Here is a 25,270-nt window from a genome sequence, read left to right as displayed (position 1 = left end):
TTTCAATTCAAAACCATTTTCTTTTATTAAATCCATTTTAGACAGCTCATACAAAACACAGGAGGGGACAATTTTGTTCTGTCATCATTTTAATGTGAAAACGGTCTGTCTTGCCAATAATCTTATCTACTCACACACATTAGTAACAGTGAACAAATCCTCCTCAATTCTAAATGCACCCAGGTGATCATCAAACACACAGTAAGAACATCTGCGGTCAAAAGAAATATGCCTTATCGTCATGACGATGTTACCGTATTTGCCATGCTATAAGGTGTTTCGGTGTATAAGGCGCATCTTAAATGAATGGCATATTTTCAAACTGTTTTCATGTATAGGGTGCACCGCATTATAAGGTGCAGGGAATAGAAGATACAATCGTGGCTGCAGTTGCACCATGCAGCCACTAGATGGTGGTATGCTAAAGGGAATACAATACAATCCCATGCAGCTTTATTTATATATTTATAGAGCCTTCATAACCGCTGCATTTGAAATAAAGCGTTTTCGAGAACATTTAAAATACTATGTCCAAGAAATCATAATATAGATCCATATATAGGTGCATCGGATTATAAGATGCACTGTCTTTCTAGAAAATCGAATGCTTTTAGGTTTGCCTTATAGTGTGGAAAATATGGTCATTTTCCTGAAAGAGGGGTGTTCATTTTCAGTACCCACCCATACAAACATTCAATTCAGGCATTCAGTTGAATAGTTTTTCAACCTGGAGATAGTGGCAACACTCGACATTACATATTTGACAAGAGCCTTCACACTTAGTCTGGGTTGTGTGGCATCTCTCTGTGCATGAACGTTGCCTTCATTTTGACACAAAAGGCTTGTTCGCCAAACGTTTCATCATGTGCATGCATTCCTCATCTGATGGCTGCCAAATATGGTCACAGAACAATTAACAATACATGCTCAGGTCCACTTTATCCTAAATGGCCAAATGAGGAAACCTATCAAGTGTGTGCATTGCAATACTGTACTCACTTAAATTGATGGTCTCCCACATTGGAGGAAGGACATTTATCAAGCAGCTGACAAATGACGCTCATTAGACTGAGCGAGTCAGCTGGGCGACTCACCAAGGCACACACTCGTTTGGCGGATTTGTGTGTCACAGATGTCTCCTACAACATAGGCGGCATATAATATGATCCATAATTCAAGCCGAAAACGACAAGTCACACACAAAAAAAAAAGTTTGAAGAAATATGCAGCTCATCACACGCACTGCTTACACTCGCTTAAATCAAATCATTTTAAATACTGAGTTAATGACCCAGACTGGCCGTGTAGCCCATGTAACCACATGATGTCACAGAAAATATTTTGATTGGCCAAGTGGCCAACACACTATACTTCAAAATACTGTAAAGATATAGACATTATCTTAGTTATTGGCTAATTAATGTTATCTGTTTTAAACAGTATGAAACAGAAAGTGGGCGGCCCGGTAGTCCAGTGGTTAGCACGTCGGCTTCACAGTGCAGCGGTACCGGGTTCAATTCCAGCTCCGGCCTCCCTGTGTGGAGTTTGCATGTTCTCCCCGGGCCTGCGTGGGTTTTCTCCGGGTGCTCCGGTTTCCTCCCACATTCCAAAAACATGCATGGCAGGCTAATTGGACGCTCTAAATTGTCCCTAGGTGTGAGTGTGGGCGTGAATGGTTGTTCGTCTCTGTGTACCCTGCGATTGGCTGGCAACTGATTCAGGGTGTCCCCGCCTACTGACGGCTGGGATAGGCTCCAGCACCCCCCGCGACCCTAGTGAGGATCAAGCGGTTTGGAAAATGGATGGATGGATGGATGAAACAGAAAGCTCAAGTGGAAGCCAGTTATGAGGCAAAAACATTTTTTTTCATCAAATACCATCATGTGACAGTTTGTGCCTACCTTTGGTTTGAGTCCATCCTTAATCATGACGTAAGGGTGTGAACGTATTAGCATTACATATGACTACAACTGACTACACAGGCTTTTTTATGACTGAATGATTTTAATTGCAACCTTGTCCTTCTGTTTTTAATACTGTCCCCAAACTTTTAACACTGATCTGCAGTATACAATCATGCTAGATTTTTTTTTTTTAGCCTTGCCGTTCAAAGTACGATGGACAAATGTGAGGGTAAACACAGCATATACAGAATAAACAATTATACAGAATATCATTTGAAGAATATGAGTTGAATAAATAATGTGCTTGCTATTCCTCTGTTACCTTTGTTGTTGCTATGCATCGGCCTACTCCCTCTCTTGTCTCCTTGGGGAATTGCTAAAGGTCTTTGTCTCTCTGTGTGACTCCTCTCAGAGTCATTAATGGCCTTCTGTCACATCGGAAGTCTCTGTCCTCTCTCTCTCTCTCTCTCTCTCTCTCTCTCTCTCTCTCTCTATATATATATATATATATATATATATATATATATATATACATATATATATACAGTATATAAAAGGAACGTCAAGAATCTGATATTGTAATATACTTAATGAAAGCACTGATGGATCCAAAAAGTTTTAAAAAATGTCAATACAGATATTATTTTCGGAGCAAATTATTGCAGTCGTACCTCTTACAAATTTTATTTCACCTTGCTATTATTCAAGTCAACAGCCCATCACCTTTATTTTCCAGTTTTCTTTACGCTGGATTCACCCTGTCCTCCACACCTTCCTTTGTTGTCTACTTTCATTTCTGTATCTTGGGCCTACCCGGTAATTACCGCTATGTTACCATGGTTACAAATGGCTAGTGCATATGTGTGTGCATGTGTGCGTGTGTGCGTGTGTGTGTGTGCGTGTGCATGTGTGTGTGCCATGAATGCCACATGCCAGCTGGTAAAAAGTGAATAAATTAAATATCCTTGGTATCTTTCATTAGGAATTTATATCGGTGAAATATACAGCAACTTTGCATCATGTTTTATTTTGTGGTGGGGTCATATTTAATGGCCTGTGACCTAAACACTTTTGCAATCCATGAATGAAAATTGGTCCATGTGCACAAACCATCACGAAAAATATGCAGCTCCTCTTTAAAAACACCCACATTCTAATCTAGAGTACCGTATGTGAATTGGGAAAGACACTGATGACAGCGGTACTGAAAGCTTGAATCAAATCCTTTTCATCCTGCTTTGCTTCTGATGAGCTCTACTGGGAGGATTGGAGTAGAATTGGCTTGGATTAGTTTAACACAGCCATGTGGCCATCAGCGCCAAAGACAAAATCTCTGGCTATTTTTAGCTGCTGTGTATGTCTGTGCCAACAGTCATTATTATTTAGATTGAGGGTTCATAGGTTCGTTTTTGATCAGTGATGGACTGTTCTGTGAAATGACAAACTGCAATACATACAACCGATGAGGGATAATCCATCGCTTTCATGAACAGTGTGTGACTCAACGTACGTTGCCCTCCTCATGCATTTTTTGCAATGGCTGTTTTCTTGGTGAAATAAATTGGTCATACTCTGAATTTCCTGTCACACCGTAAATGAGACATAAATTCAGCTCCCAAAGATGAACGGGACGTGCTTAGTATTTCCAAAGACAATTTTGCTGATTTATTAAACCAATAAAGGTTGAGTGAAAAGGCATTACAGCCACAGGGCACAACGCTGTGGAAGATGGTGGTCTTCAAGAGCAATAACACACCACCATCTAATGGTTATCTCTGTCTACGGTCGGTTCATATTTCAATAGCAGATTAAATTTTAGGATTGTTTTTTTTTCTCTTCCTTTTTACCATTTAAATCTGTGTTCATGTTTCTGAAATCGCCTTAACCAAGTCGATCCTTTGAAAATACAGTACATTTTCCCAAGATTTAAAATTAATTAATAAAAAAGTTCAGTCCCAAGCATCATAACAATCCCTGCTAAGAGAACATTTGGGAATATATTATTTCCCCCGTCTATTTATTTATTAATGATAAAATGTATCAGATATGAGTCACTGATAATAAAAATTATTATGGTACACTTCTGCATAATATATGCCTTTCCTGTAAACAATCTGTACATTGTTCAAGACTCTTTGGAGGGACCGACAAAGAAGGCTGCTCACTATTTTGTTGTACACGTAAATAAAAATAAATTCTTAATCCATTTTCTATACTGCTTGTCCTCTCTGGGTCACAGGTGAGCAGGAGCCAATTAATACGAGAAGTGGGTTGCACAATGGAATGGTCGCCAGGCAATCATTCTCATGCACACCTATATGGATAATGAACAATTAACTTGATATAAGATAAGATATCCTTTATGCATGTCTTTGGAATGTGAGGAGTAGCAGAGTACCTTGAGCACAGGTGTCAAACGTCATTTTCCAGAGTCCGCAAAAGCAAATTACGTGCATCAATCTGTTTCTTGTTAATACAACAAAATTGCAGGAAATTGGCTTCACTTTTGACGTAGAGATATTACAAGCCTTTTTTGTTACTAATCCCACTTCAAAAGTAAATGTAATAATGTTACATGCTCTGGTTTCAAAACTAGTTATTCATCAGTTTGTAGGATAAGTGGTTCAGAGATAGATGATTCAATATGTAGCGATCGTACATTCATTTGGGTTCACAGTCATAATTACCCTTCGAAGGAAGCCATAATTGTGATGTGACAAAAATAAGTTTCACACCTCTGACCTAGAGGAAAAATATGGCAAGACAAAACATACAAACTCTACATACAAACGTTAACCAGAAGTATTTTAAGTCAACAGCCTATTCGAGGAGGTGCCATGGCGGACAAATTACATCATTGCTCATCTATCAATGCCAGAGACCTAAAGTGACAGGCAGAGCAATGAAATGCTCTTCTGTTAGATGTCAGAAGGTACAATAAACCCGTCTATCCTCATTTCCCCATTCGTACAACAAAATTGTATAAGTCACGGCTTTCTGCAAATATGTCACCTTTTTGTGTAATCAAACGGGCCCAGATTTCACACTGAGTATGATCATTTGTGAGCAAATTGAGAAGAGGTCATTATTATTTCAGTATTCATATGTCGTGTGGCGTTTTTGTTTGTTATTAGGCTGTAAGATTTTACTCATGGGTGACTTGGCTCATAGAAGCTCAGGAGACACTGGCCTATTCCACAATTTTGTTCCTGCTGGTAACCGTAGTGACGCTGAGTCGAGACATGTCAATCACCTTGGAGGGCGGTAGAAAATAACCATGTACAATGGCCTTCGCTTTATTTTGCTTTTTTGTTGCGTGTATAGGGATAGTAGAGGTGTGCCATAGGCTAAGTCGACATTTGGTTAAATTAAGATTTGAGAACCATGTAATTAAAAAAGAACTCCGGGTTGCACCCACTTAAATGAAAGCATGTACACACCACATTCTTCATCACCATTCAGGCAACGCGTCAATAACAACGTGACGATGCGTAGTAGGATAATGCATAGGGGATGAAAATGTCGCAAGCATAAATCATTGAAGAGATTCATTTGTTCCCGGTTTGCACACATCGGATCTATATCCCTATGTGTTTTCTTTACGGTGACTGGCATCCAATCCTTAAACAACACAACTGTATTCACTTCTGTTAGCATTACCAAACAGTAATACAGTAACAATCAAACAGGAGCATACCTACCAGGCACCTGCACAACGGATGCCACGTCTTGCTTCTGTCTGTTTTCACCACGTATATATATTCCAGCCAAGGCATAAAAGGGCAGTGCTCTAATACGTCGTCCTACCACCAGGTAGAGCCATGTTAAACATGACTATGAGCTAATAATATATCCCCCAAGAAGCAAAGAATAAAAAAAGTAGCTGGATGGACAAGAAAATAGGCAAGCGCTCCTCAGATACGTCTGGACTGAGGCAATTCAGAGCATGCCCGGCAGAAAATCCCAGGGTATTAAAACATCACATGACCACCCATCTCCACCGCCAGTCATAGAACAAGTGGATAGGAGAAAAGCAACTGAGAGGGAGGCAGGGAGAAGACAAGAGTGAATGGGAGGCGGGGGGGGGGGGGGGGGAGATGTCACAGTGCTGCTCAAACCGCCTTTTCATTACAGTCACCGAGACATAGGAGACAGGAGCCAATAATACATGAGGACCATGCTGATCTGAGCCCCTCCCCGAGCGAAAGTGCCAACACCGAGGCAAACATGGAGGCAGGGAGACAAAAGGAAAGCCCAGAAGGACAAAAGAAACCCCTTGGATAAGTAAAAAGACACACACACACACACACACACACACACACACACACACACACACACACACACACACAAAAATGCATGAAATGAAAATTAATGAAAATGTCATGGTCTCTGACTGATTATAATTATTTTTACTAAGCTTTACAATTTTAATTACAATTTGACTGAATCATATAAAAACGATCTTACTGTCTGACAACACGACAGTGCATGATAAAATCAGCAATTTCATTTAGGATGGACATACCAGTGAGTTCACAACCTTTCAGGCTTAGCTCAATAACTCGGGGAGCAAAAAGGACATTCAGCAGCCACAATGTCTGCCTCGTTGCACACACTTAATGCACGCTTGGACATAAAAAAACCCTACAATCTCTTTATTATAATGAAATAATCACTTTTTATCTTGACATAATCCATCACATCAACGTTTCTTCCTGGTGAGATATTCCATTTGTGAATACAGTACAGTATCTGTTATGATTTAAATGTACATCCTGAACGGTAGATGGCGGTAGGCACCTTAATAATGACTGTTTGAACTAGTGACGCCAGATGAAGAAAAAGGTATAAACATCAGAAAACGGCCATCTACTCTTCAGCTGGCGACCACCTTAAAATGCCTTCTGTTCAGTTATTAAGAGCATTTGTCAGTGAGAGGCTGACCGCGGCTGCTGAGGAGATTATGATGATGTTTGAGAAAACAATAGCCGACTACGAGTACGAGATCAAGCATCATCGCAGGCTGCTGGGAGCTGCTCAGCTATCCTGCAAAACACTCGATGACCGCGGATCAGGTCTGTTCGTTAAATCACTCAATGTTTCATATCATTTTACCGCCCTCTGTCTAATCAGTATTTACAAGAGGATCCCTTGCGATAGAAAACAAGAGCTGTTCGTTTTAATTGCAATTAACGGTGTTCAAAGCTGGACGTATCTAACGTGCCAACTGTGGCACATGCAGTACTTCGGGAAAACTGTCTTTTTACTGATAGTTTGGCGAAATGACACGTTTAAAAAATATATTGGTCGGCCATTGAATATTAATAGTCTAAGCCCGTTGAAGATCCAGCTCTCACTTGTCAATGACGAGTTTTTAAGTTCATCCTTCCTTTCATTTTATCTCCCGTTATCCTGGTCAGGGTCGCGTCTGAGCAAGAGCTTGTCCCAGCTGACTTCTAGAGCCGCACGAACTGTTGCACGAATTGATGAAGCCTGCTCGGATGAGAAGCGAAATGTCTTCCAGACAACCACAACAGTCCAACTGCCCTGAGAATGAAATGACCCCCAATTAAATTAAAATATTCATAGGGTACTAATAAAGCACCAAACTATGACCACCATGACACGTGCAAACACAAATACCGTACATGAGGCACTCCAAATAAAACTCATTATGCATGAATCATCTGCCAATGTTTCCACTCATCTTGACCATGGAAACCTGTGAATTTGGAAAAAAATGGAGCAACTCCCAATTAACTGAAAACAGTACTTAATTATAAGTTGTACATGATTAATATGTGGTAAACTGATATTATTTATCACCTCTTCTTGAAAATGGTAGAATATGTTTGAATATTTAATCATGTGTCAGCAATGTTCCTGTTTAAATGAAGTAAAATGAAATGACTTTTATTTTAAGAAAGCAAATTATCCTCATTAACTCCCTAAACAGTCACTGACGTAGTCACTCTTCTTGTACTACAAATACTGCTACTGGTTACTCTAAAATGGTTCAATGATTTGTTGTTTACGATGATACTAATGCAGCGTGTTATACCGGAGACAAATTCCTTGTGTGTTCTACATACTTGGCCAATAAAGATGATTCTGATTCAAATCCAACATTCATATATCACTGGTGTCAGAGGGAATCCTATCTCCAATTCAGTCCACGTTTTAAGAAAACAAACCTAAAAAAAATGCTTCTTGATTGAGCTATTAACATTTCATAAGAGAGCACGCCAATATCATCACTAAAGCATGGTTAATAAATCGTAAAATAAATGTAATAATAATAACAATAATAATAATAATATAATTAATGCTTGGGTCAGTTATAAAAGCTGACTTTCATCCATTTTTAATACCACCTATCCAGTTCAGGTTCCATAGGGTGCTTGAGCTTGTCCAGCTGACTTTGGGTGCACGGATCCTGAACTGGTCGCTAGTCAGTCGCGGGGTACATATTGAAATGGACAATCGTTAAGCCTCACATTCACACCGTTACTGAGTGGTAACTGAACCCCCGCTGCCAGCACTGAAGTCAGGCGAATGTCGATTGTTCCCTCATCAGTGACTTACGTGTGAAGTGTTTCCTTCAATGTTTGTATTTCAGATGTATCCCAGTGCATCCAGCCTTTGCTAATCAGCATGAAGATCCCCCCTGTGGATCAAGAGAGCAGCCAAAGTCTGGAACAAAAAGCTCCAATGCCTCCACTCGTCAAAGAGGAACTGGAAGAAGTCTCGACAAGTCCAATGTTAAATCATTGTCAAAAATCAGAAGAGATGAATGCCTCTTTGGAAAGTGAAGTGGTGAAAGAGAACCCACTTTCCTCCACTATGCAGCAAAGACAAAGTGTTGAGGACAGACAGACAGCTTCTACTACTTCTGCTTTATGTGAGAAAGTTGAATGTGAAGTGAATGAAGAAGGCTGTGGAAGCTCTGTCGCGTTTTTTGACTTGGATGCAGCTAATGTCGTAAAAGTAACTCAAAATAGTCCGCCTGCACTTTTGAAGACAGACGACTTCAATAATTGCAGGAACCAGACTATTGATCGTCAGTCACTTTTGGACTCATGGCAGTACAGTGATCCTGAAACACAGCTGAGCTCTCGTAATCAAGTGAAGTGCACAGAGTGTGGTAAAATATTCAAATACAACCATAATTTGCAGAGGCACATGTCATGTCACACTGGAGAGAAACCATTTGGCTGTATTGAATGTGGCAGAAAATTTAATCAAAAGGCAAGTTTGGACAGGCACAAAAGAGTACACACAGGAGAGAAGCCTTTTAGTTGCATGTTTTGTGGGAAAAACTTCACTCGGAGGGGATCATTGACTTCACACATGAGATTTCATACTGGGGAGAAGCCTTTCACCTGTGCCATATGCAAGAAGAGTTATAATAACAGAGGGACACTAGTAAAGCACATGACAATTACACACGATACAACAGTGAAATAAACTAGCAGTTAAAATGTGAAGGATCTTGGGCTTTACGACGACTATTTCCATGATATCACAGAATCATATCACTGTATACTGTGATCCTTTCGAAATACAGTACAGTGGTACCTCTACTTACGAACATCTCTTTTATACAAAGTTACGAAACGTCTCAAAAGGAAAATATTACCTCTTGTTCTGAAAGAAATTTCAAGATACAAAAAGTAAAAAGTATATACAGTATGGGCTGCTGCTCGCAGCTCCGAGTTTCCTGAATGCAACATACTCTGCCATTGGCTATTACCTAGTATCTTCCTGGCATCCCATTGGCTAAGAGGGACCATCTATCATATGTGTGTATGTGTGTAGATAGATAAATTGATAGATGTGTGTCTATCCATTGTCCTCCTCATTCGCCCCTTGGGCCATGAGGCGTTCAGAGAGTTTTACTCAAATGTGAATTATCCAGAAAAAGTGTTCACCAGTCGGGTGATCGCTCAAAATGCTGATGTTTGCCTTAGACATTTTCGAAGGATTGTTAAAAGCCGACAAAAGCAGACGCCCTTGGATCAGTTCTTTACAAAACGCCAGGCAAAAACCACTTCTGATGATGACCATCATTTTTCTTCTTTGTTCATTGTTTTTTACATTATGCGCAACTCTCATTTATTGTACAGTAATCTAATTGTAACATGTATTGTGACATATTTTGATGCATTTTTATGCTTTAGAAAACATTTATGTCTGCATGGGGGGTGGGGGGGGGTCTTGGAACGGATTAGGGCATGTACATGGGAAACACATCTCTACTTACCGGTACATAATTTTCTAGTGAAGAAATTTCTTCCAGAACCAATTCATTTCGTAAGTAGAGGTACCACTGTAGTTTATTAATGGTATCATATCATCATCTGTTTGACCTTGCAGGAGTGAGGCCTGGGAGGCGGATGTGTGTGTGTGTATGGGTGGGTGGCGGGTGGGATGATTTTAATCTCTCAAGCACTTTGAGTTACAATTTCTGGATGAAAAGCTCTCTATAAATAAAGTATTGATGATTGAATGCAGCATGTTGCCTTTTGTAGCAAGTGTGTAGCATACAGTCTGAAATGCTGGTGTCCTGAAGTGTCCTTTAAGTTTTTTAATGACACCCCAGTTGGAGTTTACTGTAAAACTAAACACATAAAAATAATTTTGAAACTTTGCCAGTGCTAATGCTAAAGTAATGTAAAGCCCTGTTTAAATGCTAAGAGGAAATTAACAACCTTCAAGTCAAGTCAAGTCAACAGTATTTATAGAGCACTTTCAAACAGCCATCACTGCATACAAAGTGCTGTACATGGAGCAATTTAACATGCACAATAAACAGTAAGACAAATCGGTAATAAAGGCGGGTAGAAAGCACCAAACCTTGGGAGAGATGTTCCTTCAAATAATGAATATTTACACACAGATGCTGTAGAAACGCAAACAGGGACTGCTGGGCTATATGGTAAAAAAAAAAAAAAAAAAAGCTAACCTATGAAACAATGTCTGCTTTCTCCTACTCCCACTGTCATCATCTTGCATCCCTTCCAACACCTCCACAAGGTGGCGCAAATTCCCTAGCTAAAAGCCAATGCTTATCAGGTCATGCCTTTACGAGAAAGAAAATCATTTTAGGCAGCAAATAGTTCCTGAAGTGTTGCCGCACCCAGCAATGCCAACCCTTGCAGCTGCACTTCTCACACATGCTAGCCACCACGGCTTCGTTTGCATGAAGAGTAAAATATATTTATAAGACCCATGCATAATGGTATATTTTCCACCCATCCGCTCTCAACACGACTGACTCCCCTGTATCCGCGTTCTGCTCATTTGCGGGGTTCAGACAAGTGTTTTACTGCAGTTTATTTGGGGTATATTATTTTTCCATTCGACTTTCTGACGGACGCTGTATGGATTGTTTTAATATAGTTAAAATAGGGATTCCGATAGAAGCATAGACCGTTGTCTTACGGTGCTGGGGTCTCCTTGGTTACACGACAACGTCAGCGAATAGAGACGAGGGAGGGCCATGAGTGCGTCAATTACTATTGTTCATACCATCCACAGTCAAGGTTTCATTAAATGAAATTCATACATATCCAGAAAAATGCCCATCACACTCATAATCAAGCAGGAGCAAGTCTAAGTTAAAAGCTATGTTTTTACTGATCTTAATTCACTAGATTATGCCATTTTCTTTGGCATCGCATTGCTCTTGTGTACTCTCATAGTTCATTTCTCACTCATGCACTGATTCGTGAGCTAACAGCCAATCAGAGTGATCAGTTTTCACTGACGCCAATTTGCATACTGTAATCAGAGGCTCATTACTTGGCTTGCTTGCTATGGTGTGAAAATAATGATTTTGATTTATGTCGACAATAAAAGTTGATTGGTCTCTGCCCTTAGTTGTGGGGTGTGTGGTGGGTGTTCGCTGTCCAAGACCATTTATCCAGCCTCATGTACCAAGAAGGGATCTAAGTTATGAATATGTTTAAACTGTGGTGCTCAAATATGAGTTGGTTTCTGAAGCTTATCGGCAGAAGTTTGGACTTTGGGAAAAAGTGGAGTAGCAGACACATGTGGAATTTGTGTGTGATTTGACATCTTTACTGCTAGAGTAAAGGCAAAGGCCCAGTGCTGAAGGAATCCCTAGGGGAAGGTGAACATTGCCCAACAATTGCCAATGACTAAGCACTGCTTCCATGTAAATTATGTAAGCCAAATGAATGAAAAACAGGCGGTGGAGCACCTATTGTTCCCTGCGCCAATTGAACGCTCCCTCAAACTTCTGTGGCATTGTGATGTGTGATGAAGCTGCTCATTTCAAAGTGGCTTTTTGTTGTGGCCAGTCAAAGGCACACCTGTGCAATTACAATTCTAATCTTGAATGAGGCTTTTTCACAAGTTTGAGAGGTGCTTTTCATTATTTATGAGTGGACAATGTGGGACCATATTTTTACTAATTGTATTATGACTTAATTATGCCTAAATATTGACCTGTGTGCTAAAATAAAAGTAACAAACTCGGGCTGATTTTATTCGTGACACAAATCTCTGTTCAATATATCCTATTTTGATAAGTGGGTTTTTTTTGGGTGACATACCGACATATGTCCTGAATGAACGTCCAAGTATGTTAACAACATACATGTGTGACAACACAAGCAACAGAGTGCAACTATATATTGCCCAAAAACTGCAGCATAGAGTACACGTATATGACAAAATATAACAAAGTTAGGACTATTTGCTACAAAATGAGACGAGTAAAAGACCTGGTGGCTTTCTTTCCACTCACTCACTGTCTCGAACTTGACCTCCCCTCGATCACCACACAAGACAGCGTTGCTCTGCTGATGTCGTGCAATGAACTTTTGAACCCAGCCATGGGATGCTTTGAAGTCTTTGATGCCCATAGCGCTATGGAACTCAATTGCTCTCTTATTAGCGGTCCAGTTTGCGGAAGGTTTTTAGCACGATAACAGACAAACCATTCCAGGAAACGTTTATTTACTCGATTGTCCGTCAAGCTGCAAGCAATTCACTCTGAGCATGGAAACAGCCAGAATCAGACTGAGCAAGAATCGCTTCCTCGTTTTTCAAAGTCTCGTAGCTTTGAGTCTTTCAGACTCCAAGCGTCTCCTGAATGTTTCGTACTTTGTAACCCGCTTCATTTAATCAGCTACACTTCACTTTCTCTTCCGTGGCCATTACTGTTCCTCTTCGTTTGGATGCCATGATCTACAGTATGTAAAAATGTTCGCAATTCTAGTAAAACTCACTGCAATAAAGAGTCGCTTGCATGTCGCCGTTTTGGATCCAGTGATAGAAAATAGCAGCGCTGACACACTTACTCCGTCATATCGAGCGGGAGTTACTTGAGTTAGCGCAACTGCGGGCTTCCGTATCGTCTCCCCCTCCCTCCCTGTGCACTGCAACTTCAAGTAACTGCGCCACCTGGCGTTGAAATGCTTGTCATTACAAGTCCAAATGAAATGAATGCAATCATTTACATCAAACTTTAATTGTGTGCTGTACCAACCTTCGGCGGGCCGGATTAAAAAGACCAACCGGCCAGATCCAGCCCGCGGGCCGTAGTTTGCCCACGTCTGCTTTAAAATGAGGTCGTATAGCCTGGCTACAATAAAGTTGACTGAGCTCCATTATTCCAGTGCGTAAAAGCGGGATGACAGATTTGAACCGCAGAGCATTATTCAGTTTGCAGTGTGCCTATGTGCATCCCAGCTATGGAGGCATTTACCACTGCAAGCAAGGTCGCAAAGAAAACATGGAGTCCCGTTTCCGTCATAGGATTAAGGTGATCAAACTGAATTATGACACAACAAATGCTGTCCTGAACTAGGGGAATGCACAGATTTATGATTATGTTCATGTGATTAATGATAATTGATGTTAAATGTAAATAAATAAAAATACCGTATTGGCCCGAATATAAGACGGTGTTTTTTGCATTGAAATAAGACTGAAAAAGTAGGGGTCGTCTTATATTCGGGTCTAGACATTATACCCATTCACAACGCTGGATGGCGCCGGATATCAATGAAGCGAATGATGAACTTGACTCCCCAGTCCAAAGCGAGCCCCTGCAACGAAGAATAAAAATAAAAATAGCGGTAGCACGAAGAAGAAAAATAAAAAATAGTGCTAACAAGGAAAAGAGAAGAAAATAATGGAAGAGATAACAGAACATGGAGAAACGTAGTGACAATCTGGAGAAAAGTGGGTCGAAGATCGGCCAGGTTAACTGGCAGCTGAGGAGAAATTATCATGTAATTTACATTTCAAAAACCAGAAGCCATTCATTTCTGAATGTGGTTGCACTTTAGATTTGAATGAGGCAAAATAACATGCTTTTTCTCTCAAATATATTGTTATAATCATTTGTTTCAGATGTATTGTAATTATTTTCTGTATAAAAATTTATTTGGTGTTCAAAAAGTCTTTTTTCAAACTTGAGTCTTGAAAAAAAGGGGGTCGTCTTATAATCAGGGCCGTCTTATATTCGGGCCAATACGTTATAAATGAATAATAAATAAAATGCAACCAAACTATTAAACGAGGCCATCTTAAGAACATTTTAGCGGGACTTCTTCCCCCTTAAATAATAATAATAAAAATAATACATTTTATTTAGGCCTATATACCATTGTTCTTCACCTCTGGACCCTTGTTTTGAATTTAATGCTGGTTGTAAAAAGAAACACGGAGATAATACAAAACAGAGGAGTATAGTTTAGGACTTGCTGAAAAGAAGTTTCATCTCGGAAGAGGTTGCAAAACGTTTCCCAGGTCAGTTGATTGCTGATTTGTCACCAACATAGCCTTAGTCAGGGGGAAATAGGATTGGCCAAACTGTTTAACCAATTTTTCAAAGTTTGGTGAGAAAATAGGCGTTGTTTGTAATTGTTCACATCAGGCTGCAAGTTTTATTGGATAATTAAAATACAGAATATACATATGGTGTATGCATATACAAATAATACTGTGTACATGTATTTATGTAATTTTTATCCTGACTGCGAGGTGAAAAGTTGGTCAGTAAAATAATTAAAAGTTAACATTTAAAAGGGAAGGAATGAAGAGTGGAATTATTTAAGGTATACTGTATTTGATTTTCTTTTTTTTTAACTGATTGAGAAAGACGTTTTCAGTCTACGTTCAGTTATTTAATCCGTTTTCCAGCTAAGCATTAAGAATAAAAGAACATTCTCGTGACTATAGTGATCCATTGTTGGGGATTTGAATTTATGGACATGCTCACATATTTGCTTATATGTTTGCAAATGAAGCAGAGCTTAACTGCACAGCTCTGAACAAACAAGCACTGAGTTTGTTTGAATGGATAAGAAATAACTGAGGCCTTGCACAATATGCTGATACCTTGTTATAAAATCATGCATGACAGTAGTTTGAACTTAAAAACAATCAACTTTAGACACTTATATTTCTTTGAACTATTGGTAAACTTTCAAATTGTACACAATATAACACAGGTGTCAATCTCAAGGCCCGGGGCCAGATCTGGCCCGCCACATCATTTTATGTGGCCCGCGAAAGCAAATCAAACATGTCAAATTCCATGCTGATTGCTAAACTCTCGACAAAAAATTTAAATTCTCACATATAATAAATAAGAGACATATTGTGAACACATCACAAACATTAGTTGAATAAACCGTTATTGACTTTTTTTATTTGGTTTCAGTCATAATGGCCCTCCAAGGGAAAATGTAACTCAAATGTGACTCATGACAAAAATGAGTTTGACAACCCAACCATATAATTTCCTACAATATCTTCAAAAGCTTATGTCTTGAATGATTGCATTTGTATGAAATCATCATGATATGAATTTTACACTCACATGATTTTAGACAGTGGAATCTATTTTTGTGACCAGCACCTGTTTGGCGGTGGCATAAGGCTCTGTGAAAATTTGCGCAGGGGCGGGTTAGACTTTGTTTTAGTATTTTGCAGAAGCACGTGGCTTGGCTCCGTTTCTGAACACGGCGGACTATTTGTCGACAATGGAAGTGACTCCTCTCATTCTATATAAAATCAGTGTGCGAGGTGCACAGTCCTGGCGGAAGGCAAAACTGATTTGCTGGAGTCCATGCAGGCCCTCCATAGTTGTGCTGCGGCCAGCAGAATTTTAGAAATACTGTATATATTAAAGCTCGTAATAACCTCCTGACTACCAGGGAATTTTTTTTTGTCCAATTACATTTATTTTGAAATTCCCCAATCCATGTGAAGTAATTGGACTACTCCAAAATAAATTTTTGAAATCCCACTACATTTTTTAAACAGGCTCAAATACACTTAAAACACCTCAAACAACACTTTAACGTGTTCATAAGAGTCTTATAATTACAATGCCAACAGCATTTCAAGACAAAATGTGTTTGATAAAAAGTATTACTTTTCCTCTTCCCATAAAAAGTGCTTGCACTGAGGGAAGCCATTTTCTTACTTTTTGTAACCCCTACAAATTTGGTATCATTTGGAAAGCACTGAATGTCCTCTTTAGAGTAACACAAGGAGTTAATGCGATTGGAGGCACTGGGTGGGAGATATTTAGGTTCACAAATGTCCTCTACAGAGGACAAATTTGAACTACTGGTAGTCAGGAGGATATGCGTATTAAGAATTGATTTCTTCAATGACTCAAATGCACGCTGTTGTCATATTCACAAATGAGATACAGTGGTGCCTCTACTTACGAACATTTCTTCATACGAAATAAATTTCAAGATACGAAAGGTAAAAATAGCGAATGGGCTGCTCTCGCAGCTCCGAGTTTCCTGAACGCAACACACTTATAGCTGCTCTGCCATTGGCTATTACCTAGCATCATCCTGGCATCCCATTGGCTCAGAGGAACCTCTACCGGATGTGTCTATGTGTGCAGATAGATGGATGAATATGTGTCTATGCAGCATCCTCGTCATTCACCCCTCGGACCATGAGGCTTTCCAATAGTTTTACGTAAATGTGAATCACCCAGAAAAAGCGTTCACCAGTCCGGCAATTGCTCACTATGCTGATGTTTGCCTTGGACATTTTCGAAGGATCGTTAAAAGCCGACAAAAGCAAACGTCCTTGGATCGGTTCTTTGCCTGGCATTCAAAATGCCAGGCAAAAACCACTTCTAAGACAGAACATGAACGAAAGAGGGCAAAAAACGATCAGGCCACAGTTACGTTAAATGACCATCATTTTTATTCTTTATTCTTTGTTTTTTTGCATTATGCACAACTCTAATTTAAGATAAGATAAGAAAACCTTTATTAGTCTCGCAATGGAGAAATTCCCAATTCACAGCAGCAAAGTTATTGTGCAATAATCTAGTTGTAACTTGTATATGTTACATATTTTGATGCATTTTTATGCTTCATAAAACATTTACTGCATTTAACATTTAAAAACAATCCTGGAACGGATCATTTACATGGAAAACGAGTCTCTACTCACAAAATCTTCGAGTTAAGATATTTCTTCCAGAACCAATTAATTTCGTAAGGAGAGGTACCACTGAACAATGAAATCCAATACATATCAGCAGAGCTCAAAATCTGTCTGCCTGCACCCTGATAATTTTTTCCAAAATCATGTTACACTACCTTCACCAGTTATTTGACGAGATTCCAGCATGCATAAAGTTTATTCTATTTTCAGCCACCAACTTGGCAGGTTCACTGGCAGCATGTCAAAGAAAACACCCTTGTTGCGCTAGAACACCCGGCATGCCGCAGATAGATGATCCAAATTACCAAACAAGGACATCAAGGCTTACATTGGCACACAAATCAGGGTGCAGCAGTTTTGACGCATGGGCGCAGTGAAGTTCTCTTGTCCAAACATCAATTTTCTATACCACTTTTCTTTTTCAGGCTAGAAGGGAGCTGGAGCCTATCCCAGCTGACTTGATCGACAGTCAATCACAGGGAACATACTGTACAGAGACAACCAAGCATTCACTCTCATACTCACGCTGTTACCGAGCAAGTGAACCACTACACCATTCGCGACTTTAGAAATTGTCATTTTTCTAATTACGACAGAATCAATAGGAAAAAAAAAATCACACCAAAGGGTGAATAAAGAGAAGGCAAACTAGATTTCTAGCTAGGTGAACATATAGTTTGGTACAGAGACATGATTTTTGCAAAATATACAAAATGCAGTACACAAAGTGTGACGTATTTTTGCTGTCCAAATTATTTTTTTGTTTACTTGCCTGCATATGCAAATACGATTTTTTTATAGTCTGAAGTTAAATATAAACTGTCAAATTACCATCCATTGTGCTCTGTTTCAGCACACCCTCGGCATAGCCATTGCACTTCCTCTGTGATGACGTTGCTCTCTATGCTCACTCTTCACATCAATACGTTTGCGGTATCTGTGGAAAGCCCCGTCAACATAAGCCAGTTGAAGGAGGATAATGAGTGGCGGAGAATGAAGGCGGGAAGTGATGAAATTGCTTGCCTGTTTGCCTACAGGCTATGAAAGCTCGTACCTCGTCACAGAGCAAAAACCTGCTGGGCTGCATTCCATACTATCTCTCTCTCTTTTTAACTCCCAGCGGAAGAAGTGGTGTTGTGAAATTTGGGAGAAAACTTTCAAATGTTTTTCCATTGGTGTGTCTGTCTTACACCTACGCAAAAACACCGCTTACATCATCACCTATAGAGTTCTACTGTTGATCTCTATCTCTCTTGAAACTGCAGATAGTAGAAGCTTAAATTTTCATCAACCCAAGTAGCCTCTACTAACTATGCTCTTGTTGCACTTTCATTATGTTTTCAAATCGTCTCACGAGTGTGTTATTCATATTTCTATTTCAACACAAAATCTTGGTTGTTTTTCCTCTGTAAACAGAGTGATTTTTATACCTGTGTGCCTCTTCATTTTCATTTTCTCAAAACTTACACTTCAAAAAAGAAGCATGTCACAGCTGTGAACCAAATGATGGGCATGCATCCATCCATTCGCTGCATTTCTTACCCCCATGAGGTTGACGGTTGTGTGAGAGCTAATACCCGACTTGGGCAAGGGGCAGGGTCCACCCAGAAAAAGGTTGTCATCTAATTACAGGGCACATATAGAAAACCATTCAACTCTACCTATAGACAATTTAGGAAATGGCCTTCAATTAGGCTAACATGCATGTTTTTGGAACGCAGGTGCAAAGGGAACATGCAACCTCCCCACACAGGAAGGCCAGAGCTTGTGTTTGAACCCACCAACTGCTTGGTGGATGTGCAAACCAGTCTTTCGCCACACAGCCAATTGACACACAATACATTGGACCTTAAGAAGAAAAAAAAGAAGAAAAAAACGATCCATACATTTTTTATGATCTTTATTTAGACTGTGTATTTTATTTTGTTGAGATTGTGTATACAGTACATATACATAGTATGTTTGTACGATCTATCTTGCTCTTCATGGCATTGCCATCGTGATGGGAAAAAAAAGGCAGCGGTTTCCGTCGGATGTGGAACAACTTGACATATTTTTTGCAGCAACTATTTCTTTATTATGCTATTTTAGCTTAATGGACACAAATCACAGTATCCATGTTTTAACATATGGATGACTCGATAGAGGGGGTGACATATGGTTTGGTTCATCCATGATTGATAATCAAACAGTGATGATGATGAAATGCATCATCAACCAACAAATGTTGATTTCAGGAGCGGAAGCAGGAGTAGAGAAGGTGTTGATCAGTCACCACTAGGTATCACCAATGAGCAACATTAAACCTCCGGAGCATATGGAACCCTTCCAGAAACCTGCAACTGTGCTTAATATAACACCAGAACACACCCCTGAAAGTTTCTTTTTTTTTCTTCTTTTTTTACAATTTATTTATTTTAATGTCATTGTATCTTTGCTCTCCAGATGCCTGCCTCACTATGAAAAGAAAAGAAGTAGAGTCGTGACGTTCCATTTTCTACCTTTGCCCTGAGTTCGCTCCCCCTGTCCTCAGTTCGGTCTCACCCAACTTCATATACCGTAGGAATTTAAGTGCCTCATGTTGAATGTGAGTACAAAAACGCTAATTGTTTGTTCGCACATAATAATTTTCAACCGAACAAATGTAATATTACATTTCCCAGAAACATGACATGCAGCTCACTAACCTGACGACTGAGCCAAAAAGCTGTTGCACTGGTACGGTTTGTTTTGGCCTGTGCAACTAAACTTGGCACGAATCTCAAAAATGCGTTTAAAAGTCAATTAGAAACTGTAAGTCACAATGCCGGGATCAACATTACAACACTGAACACACAGTCGGACCCGATACAGTAATCAGAAGAAGTCAGTTATGTTTGCGCATGGAGATAAACATAGGTATGCGTGGCAATCAATATAAACACTGAACACACTGGGTCTCTCTTATTATTCTTCTTAGCACCACAGTACTTGTATTGCACACCAAAAATAACAACGACTATACGAAATACATGTTGAAAATCGGGTTGATAAAACTATCCAGCTCTACCGACAATTCAAGCAGTGACATTTTCATCATGCAAAATTGGCAGAATAAATGACGTCGTGTATGTGAAAAAGACAAAATCATGAAACAGCCATCAATCCATTTTCAATACCACCTGTACTGTTTGATGTAATTGGGAGCTTGGGGCGAGCAAAAGGCAGTCTGGTTGAGAGGCAGTCGCAGGGAACACACACACACAGACAACCTTTCTCACGCTCACACTGTCACTCAGTTGGAACCAGGTCAGACGCTCATATATATAAAAATATATATATATATATATGTGTGTGTGTGTGTGTACAGTATACAGTACTGCTATCATACATGCTGTGAGTAAAGTTCCTACCAAACAGCAGAGAGCCGAAAAACATGACTTGTGAAATGCATCCCATTTTATTTTGTCGGGTCGTTGCTCACAATAAAATTATCTGGGTCTTGAGACATTTTCTAAGTAGATGTGTCGTCCACTTCCAAAAGGTATCTCGATCTAGATGACTATGTTTCAAGCACTTGACAAAATCAAATGGAGTACTGTATATTTAACGAACCATTTTCTTTCCCTCTGTGTAATTGGATACACAAATATGTTAATGAGCCTCATTGTTGGCGACATACTTGAAAACGTGGGAGGTTTAAGGTGTTGATCAACATGCATAGAGCGGAGGATGAGATGAGGAGGATTGGAGGTGTGGCTTACTTCATCTGGAATTCCCCTGAACTCACCTGTGACCACCCCCACCACTGCACCAGAGTATTAAATCTTCTCGCAGGCTGAACGAGGCAACAGGTGCATTTTTGACAAAGAGGCTACACGTTACGGAGAAATCAGTCAACCAAGATATCAAGAAGAAAACCAAATACTCCACATCCGTCGTGTTCTCTTGGATCATAATTGTATTGCATCATCCCGTGGCTCACACCAGGTAAAAAATACATTCAAATAGTGTGGATTTAATTTGAATGTTAGGATCTGTCTCGACAGAAGTGACTTTTATTTTCAATTTGAATAGATTTCAATTGCAATTTGTTCAGATTTGAAATGGGACTCACGTACACTTTTTGAATTATTCCCAGGTTGTTGTTTTTTTCCATGGCATCACAGTGCCTCAGTAGCGTGCTGACCAACGCAAACTTCACGATGTACCAGAACAGTCTTCCTGATATTCTGCCTCATCAACCCAACATCAACAATCAGCAAAACAGCAACCTGGGCTACGGCTCCAACAATGGTGAGAGAAACATGATCTGCACATGTATATGAGAACGCGCCAAATGGAAATTGTGTTGTGTGCCTGGGCTCTGAGGCTAGTGTTCACCATAAGAGTCAAAAACAACCGATGTACCGAAGGTATTTTCAAAATACCATTGGTACTTTCACGTGACACTCCTCCTCATACCAGACATCATCCCTTATTTTCAATGTAGCCAGGCCCTTACTTCATGGAACTTTGCTTTGACCTCAATTAGACGCTGCTGCTAATCATTTACCAGAGAGTCAATGTTTAACTTATTTTAAGCGTCAAGCGGTGCCACCTAGTTGCTAAAACAGTTCGTTCTTTGTTTTTCTGACCTTAGAGAAATAAAGCCCCACCTGGGAGTGATGCAGATTGGTATTAATCAATATCCAAGCTGGCGCTGCATTGCCGAAGTTTTCAGTAGGATGTAGTTTCAGAAGCTATATCAAATTTCAATTCTTTTCAAATATCTGTCTCAGTGAAACTTAGCATTATATATTTAATGTTAAATGCAGAGGGTGTAGGGATCGTCCTTTTAATGGAGCACTTTTACACTGCTGAAGTAACTGCTTCCTCTCTACGCAGGTCTTTGGTATGGTCAGACGAATCCTCACTTCTGGACGGCGGAAAACGTTATGGAGTGGATCAGTGCCCAAGCTGACAGCACCAAGTTTGATGCCAGTACCCTGACTCTGTCCTATTGTGCCATGGACGGCCACAGCTTCTGTCAGATGAGCCTGGACCAGATGATCATGGCGTTTGGACCTCAGCTTGGACTGCACCTCCACCAAAACCTGCAAGAATACAAAGCTAAATATGGTAAAGCTGCATTTTTTTTCACAAAATATGATTCCAGGCACTTCAGATAACCTCGAATAGATTCACATTTTTGATTAGCAACGCAACACTGAGTAAAAGGGGATTTTCTTTTTCTTCCCAGAACTGACGAGCCTATCGGGACCAGAGCTAAACGAAACCTGCCAACTCCTGGATAGTTTCTTGCACAACCTTAACCTCCCAGACAACCTAACCTTTCCTCTTATCAGCACCGTCAAATTTGGTCAAGGTACAAGAGTTTGAAAAGTGTATGTAAATTTTAGCATCTGGAAGTGAAAATCCTAAAGGTGCTTTGTTCCATAAAACAGGTGAAGACTCGGTCAGCAAAATGGAGTTCGACAATGGTGACAATTGCGATCTGCTCAGCCTGACCATGGGGGCCATGACACCTCTGCAAGACGAGTATCTGTCTGATAATCAGTCTGATAGCGAGTGGAGCTCCTCATCCAATAGTCAGTAGTTCATTCTTTTATTTATACATCTACCTGTGGAAAGAAATTTAAGGGTCTAAATTTCAACCCTTATGTTCTGTTATATTTCATCAGGTGGTCCATTTGGCTTCTCGAACCTTGGCTCACCAGAGTCTGGCAGTGGAGAATCTGACCCAGAGTTCTCCTACCCTTTGATTTCAAGTAAGTGGAAAACCGTGAGATTTGTTTGAATTCCTCCATAGTGTGAGTAGTTTTCAATAAACATGTGAACATGTCCTGTTTGGGTGACAGAGACGCTGATTAAGAAGGAGAAAGCAGAGTCACAAATTAAACGACCTCGGGGGCGACCTCCTAAAGTCAGCAGGGATCACAGCATTTACGACACGTCAAAGAAAAGTAAACACGGTAAGAATAAGATTCGGGAATAAGAAATAGCATCTTCAGATTTTAATAACACATGTATCGGATTTGGTTTATCTTCTTTGACCTGTACACAAATTCGCTTGCCTACACATTGAGTCTAGCTCACAGTGCCGTGTGCCTTGTCTGCAGCACCTCGGGGCACTCATCTTTGGGAGTTCATCAGAGATATTCTGATTCACCCAGAGAAGAACCAGGGCCTGATGAAATGGGAAGATCGCCATGAGGGTGTTTTCAAGTTCCTCAAATCGGAGGCTGTGGCTCAAATGTGGGGCCAGAAGAAGAAGAACAGCAGCATGACATACGAGAAACTCAGTCGTGCTATGAGGTCAGTATGCAACATTGAAGCGTTTTGATGCGATATCTGGACTACCACATTGATCATTGCCAATCCAGTTTATTACCTGCACGCATTTTCATCACAAGCATACATAACACCAGTGTCTCAATTCTGTGTGGGAAAAAAAAAACACTTTAGACGAAGTGGGCTGCATACTAAAAATGAACTCATTGATGTCTTCCATCCATAGGTACTACTATAAACGAGAAATCCTTGAGCGGGTTGATGGACGGCGGCTGGTATACAAGTTTGGAAAGAATTCCAGTGGTTGGAAAGTTGAAGAGATTGGAATGGGCATCTAAATTCTTCATGGCAGTTGAAACGAAAAAGCCAAAGTCGTTCAGAACTTGACTTACCTGCTTATCCTGTCATGGAGAAAATCTTGCGGCCCAAATGTTAAGACACTAACTTCCTTTTCGAGGGAAGGTGTTAAAGAAAATGTAAGCCAGTGTTGTGGGCTCTAGTAGGTTTTGTGAACCAATTTTAATGTTATGTCGTGTATGTGATTGATTGTCATCAAAGAGTCGTTTGAAGTAACTGAAATGGATCTTGTTTTGTTCTCTTGCATTGAAATTCAGATTTTTTTTAAGACTTAGAAAAGCGGGAATTCTTAAGTATAAGTAATATTGCTGCCATGTGTAGCTGGGATAGGCTGCAGCCTGTGACCCCAACGAGGACAACTGGTGGAGAAAATGGATAAAATGATTGTAACCACGTACACGACATTTTTGGTGTCATATATTAGTAAGTGTTTTACACAGTGTTTTAAAGAAAAATGAGTGGTAATTCTATCGCACAATTTACATCTGGTTTAGCTTTCAGAATTAAAAAAAAACAATCAGTTCTACTTTTTTTTATGATCGTCATTGCATCATGCCTCCACAATTCTGGATCATTGTATGTGCACTACGGGGGGGGGGGGGGGGGGGGGGACTCTTGTTGATATGTCCTGAAGGTTGAAATGTTGTATTTATTTCATTTTTATACCGTTTATATTTGTCTATGTTTTACCTGTTTTTCAATGTATTTCTAAAGCTGTGTGTTTGTGACCAAGAATGAAAACAATGAATTGTTGAAAATAAGCACTGCCTGGTTTGTTGACAACTGAGTACCTATTTGGGGGATTTGGTAACACTTAAAATGAGGGGGATGATGGGATCAAGTCAAATACCACATGTTAATTATGGATCAATTATGAAGCATATTGGTGTGAAAAAATAAATAAATAAAATAAACGCATTGACCATGTTGTCTAGAAACACCCATCCATCCATTTTCTGATCTGCTTACCCTCTGAAGGGTCGTGGGGTGTGCTGGAGCCTATCCAAGCTGTCCTTGGGGTACCCCTGAACTGGTTGCCACCCAATCGCAGGGCACACATAGATGAACATCCATCCACGCTCACGCTCACACCGAGGGACAATTGAGAGTGTTCCATTAAGCTGCCACGCACGTTTTGGAAATGTGGGAGGAAACCAGAGTACCCGGAGAAAACCCATGCAGGCACGGGGAGAACATGCAAACTCCACAGAGGAAGGCCGGAGCCAGAATCAAAGCCTGCACCTATGCACTGTGAGGCCGACTCGCTAACC

The 25,270-nt window shown here is 40.1% G+C and overlaps 2 protein-coding genes across 2 annotated transcripts in view; both read left to right on the top strand.

Annotated features, from left to right (window-relative positions):
• The window catches only part of LOC147200888 (uncharacterized), a 46,218-nt gene extending 35,905 nt beyond the window's left edge, over positions 1-10,313 (top strand). Inside the window, exons 2-3 of the mRNA XM_086117790.1 lie at positions 6,039-6,979; positions 8,524-10,313. Coding sequence (XP_085973916.1) covers positions 6,802-6,979; positions 8,524-9,371 — 1,026 coding nt within the window. The 5' untranslated portion in view covers positions 6,039-6,801 and the 3' untranslated portion in view covers positions 9,372-10,313. The remainder of the gene's footprint in view (positions 1-6,038; positions 6,980-8,523) is intronic.
• Positions 10,314-21,175: 10,862 nt separating this feature from the next.
• elf3 (E74-like factor 3 (ets domain transcription factor, epithelial-specific)) lies at positions 21,176-24,917 on the top strand. Its single transcript, XM_086118547.1, has 9 exons — positions 21,176-21,338; positions 21,490-21,644; positions 22,236-22,469; positions 22,591-22,716; positions 22,796-22,939; positions 23,033-23,119; positions 23,210-23,323; positions 23,471-23,666; positions 23,869-24,917. Exons 2-9 carry the CDS (start codon positions 21,506-21,508, stop codon positions 23,978-23,980), a joined length of 1,152 nt encoding a protein of 383 aa, XP_085974673.1. The 5' UTR covers positions 21,176-21,338; positions 21,490-21,505; the 3' UTR covers positions 23,981-24,917.
• Positions 24,918-25,270: the final 353 nt, after the last annotated feature.

This window comes from Hippocampus guttulatus, chromosome 8 (genome assembly GCF_054856545.1).
Source record: "Hippocampus guttulatus isolate MCC_2025c chromosome 8, RoL_Hgut_1.0, whole genome shotgun sequence".
Lineage (NCBI taxonomy): Eukaryota > Metazoa > Chordata > Actinopteri > Syngnathiformes > Syngnathidae > Hippocampus > Hippocampus guttulatus.
The sequence above is the reverse complement of the archived record's forward strand: the minus strand, read 5'-3'. Positions and strand labels throughout refer to the sequence as shown.

Coding starts and splice junctions, on each gene's coding strand:
- elf3 (XM_086118547.1), top strand. CDS start 21,506: ATGGCATCACAGTGCCTCAGTAGCGTGCTGACCAACGCAAACTTCACG. Junction 22,940..23,032: donor GTGGAGCTCCTCATCCAATA/GTCAGTAGTTCA, acceptor ATATTTCATCAG/GTGGTCCATTTGGCTTCTCG. Junction 23,120..23,209: donor CTCCTACCCTTTGATTTCAA/GTAAGTGGAAAA, acceptor TTTGGGTGACAG/AGACGCTGATTAAGAAGGAG.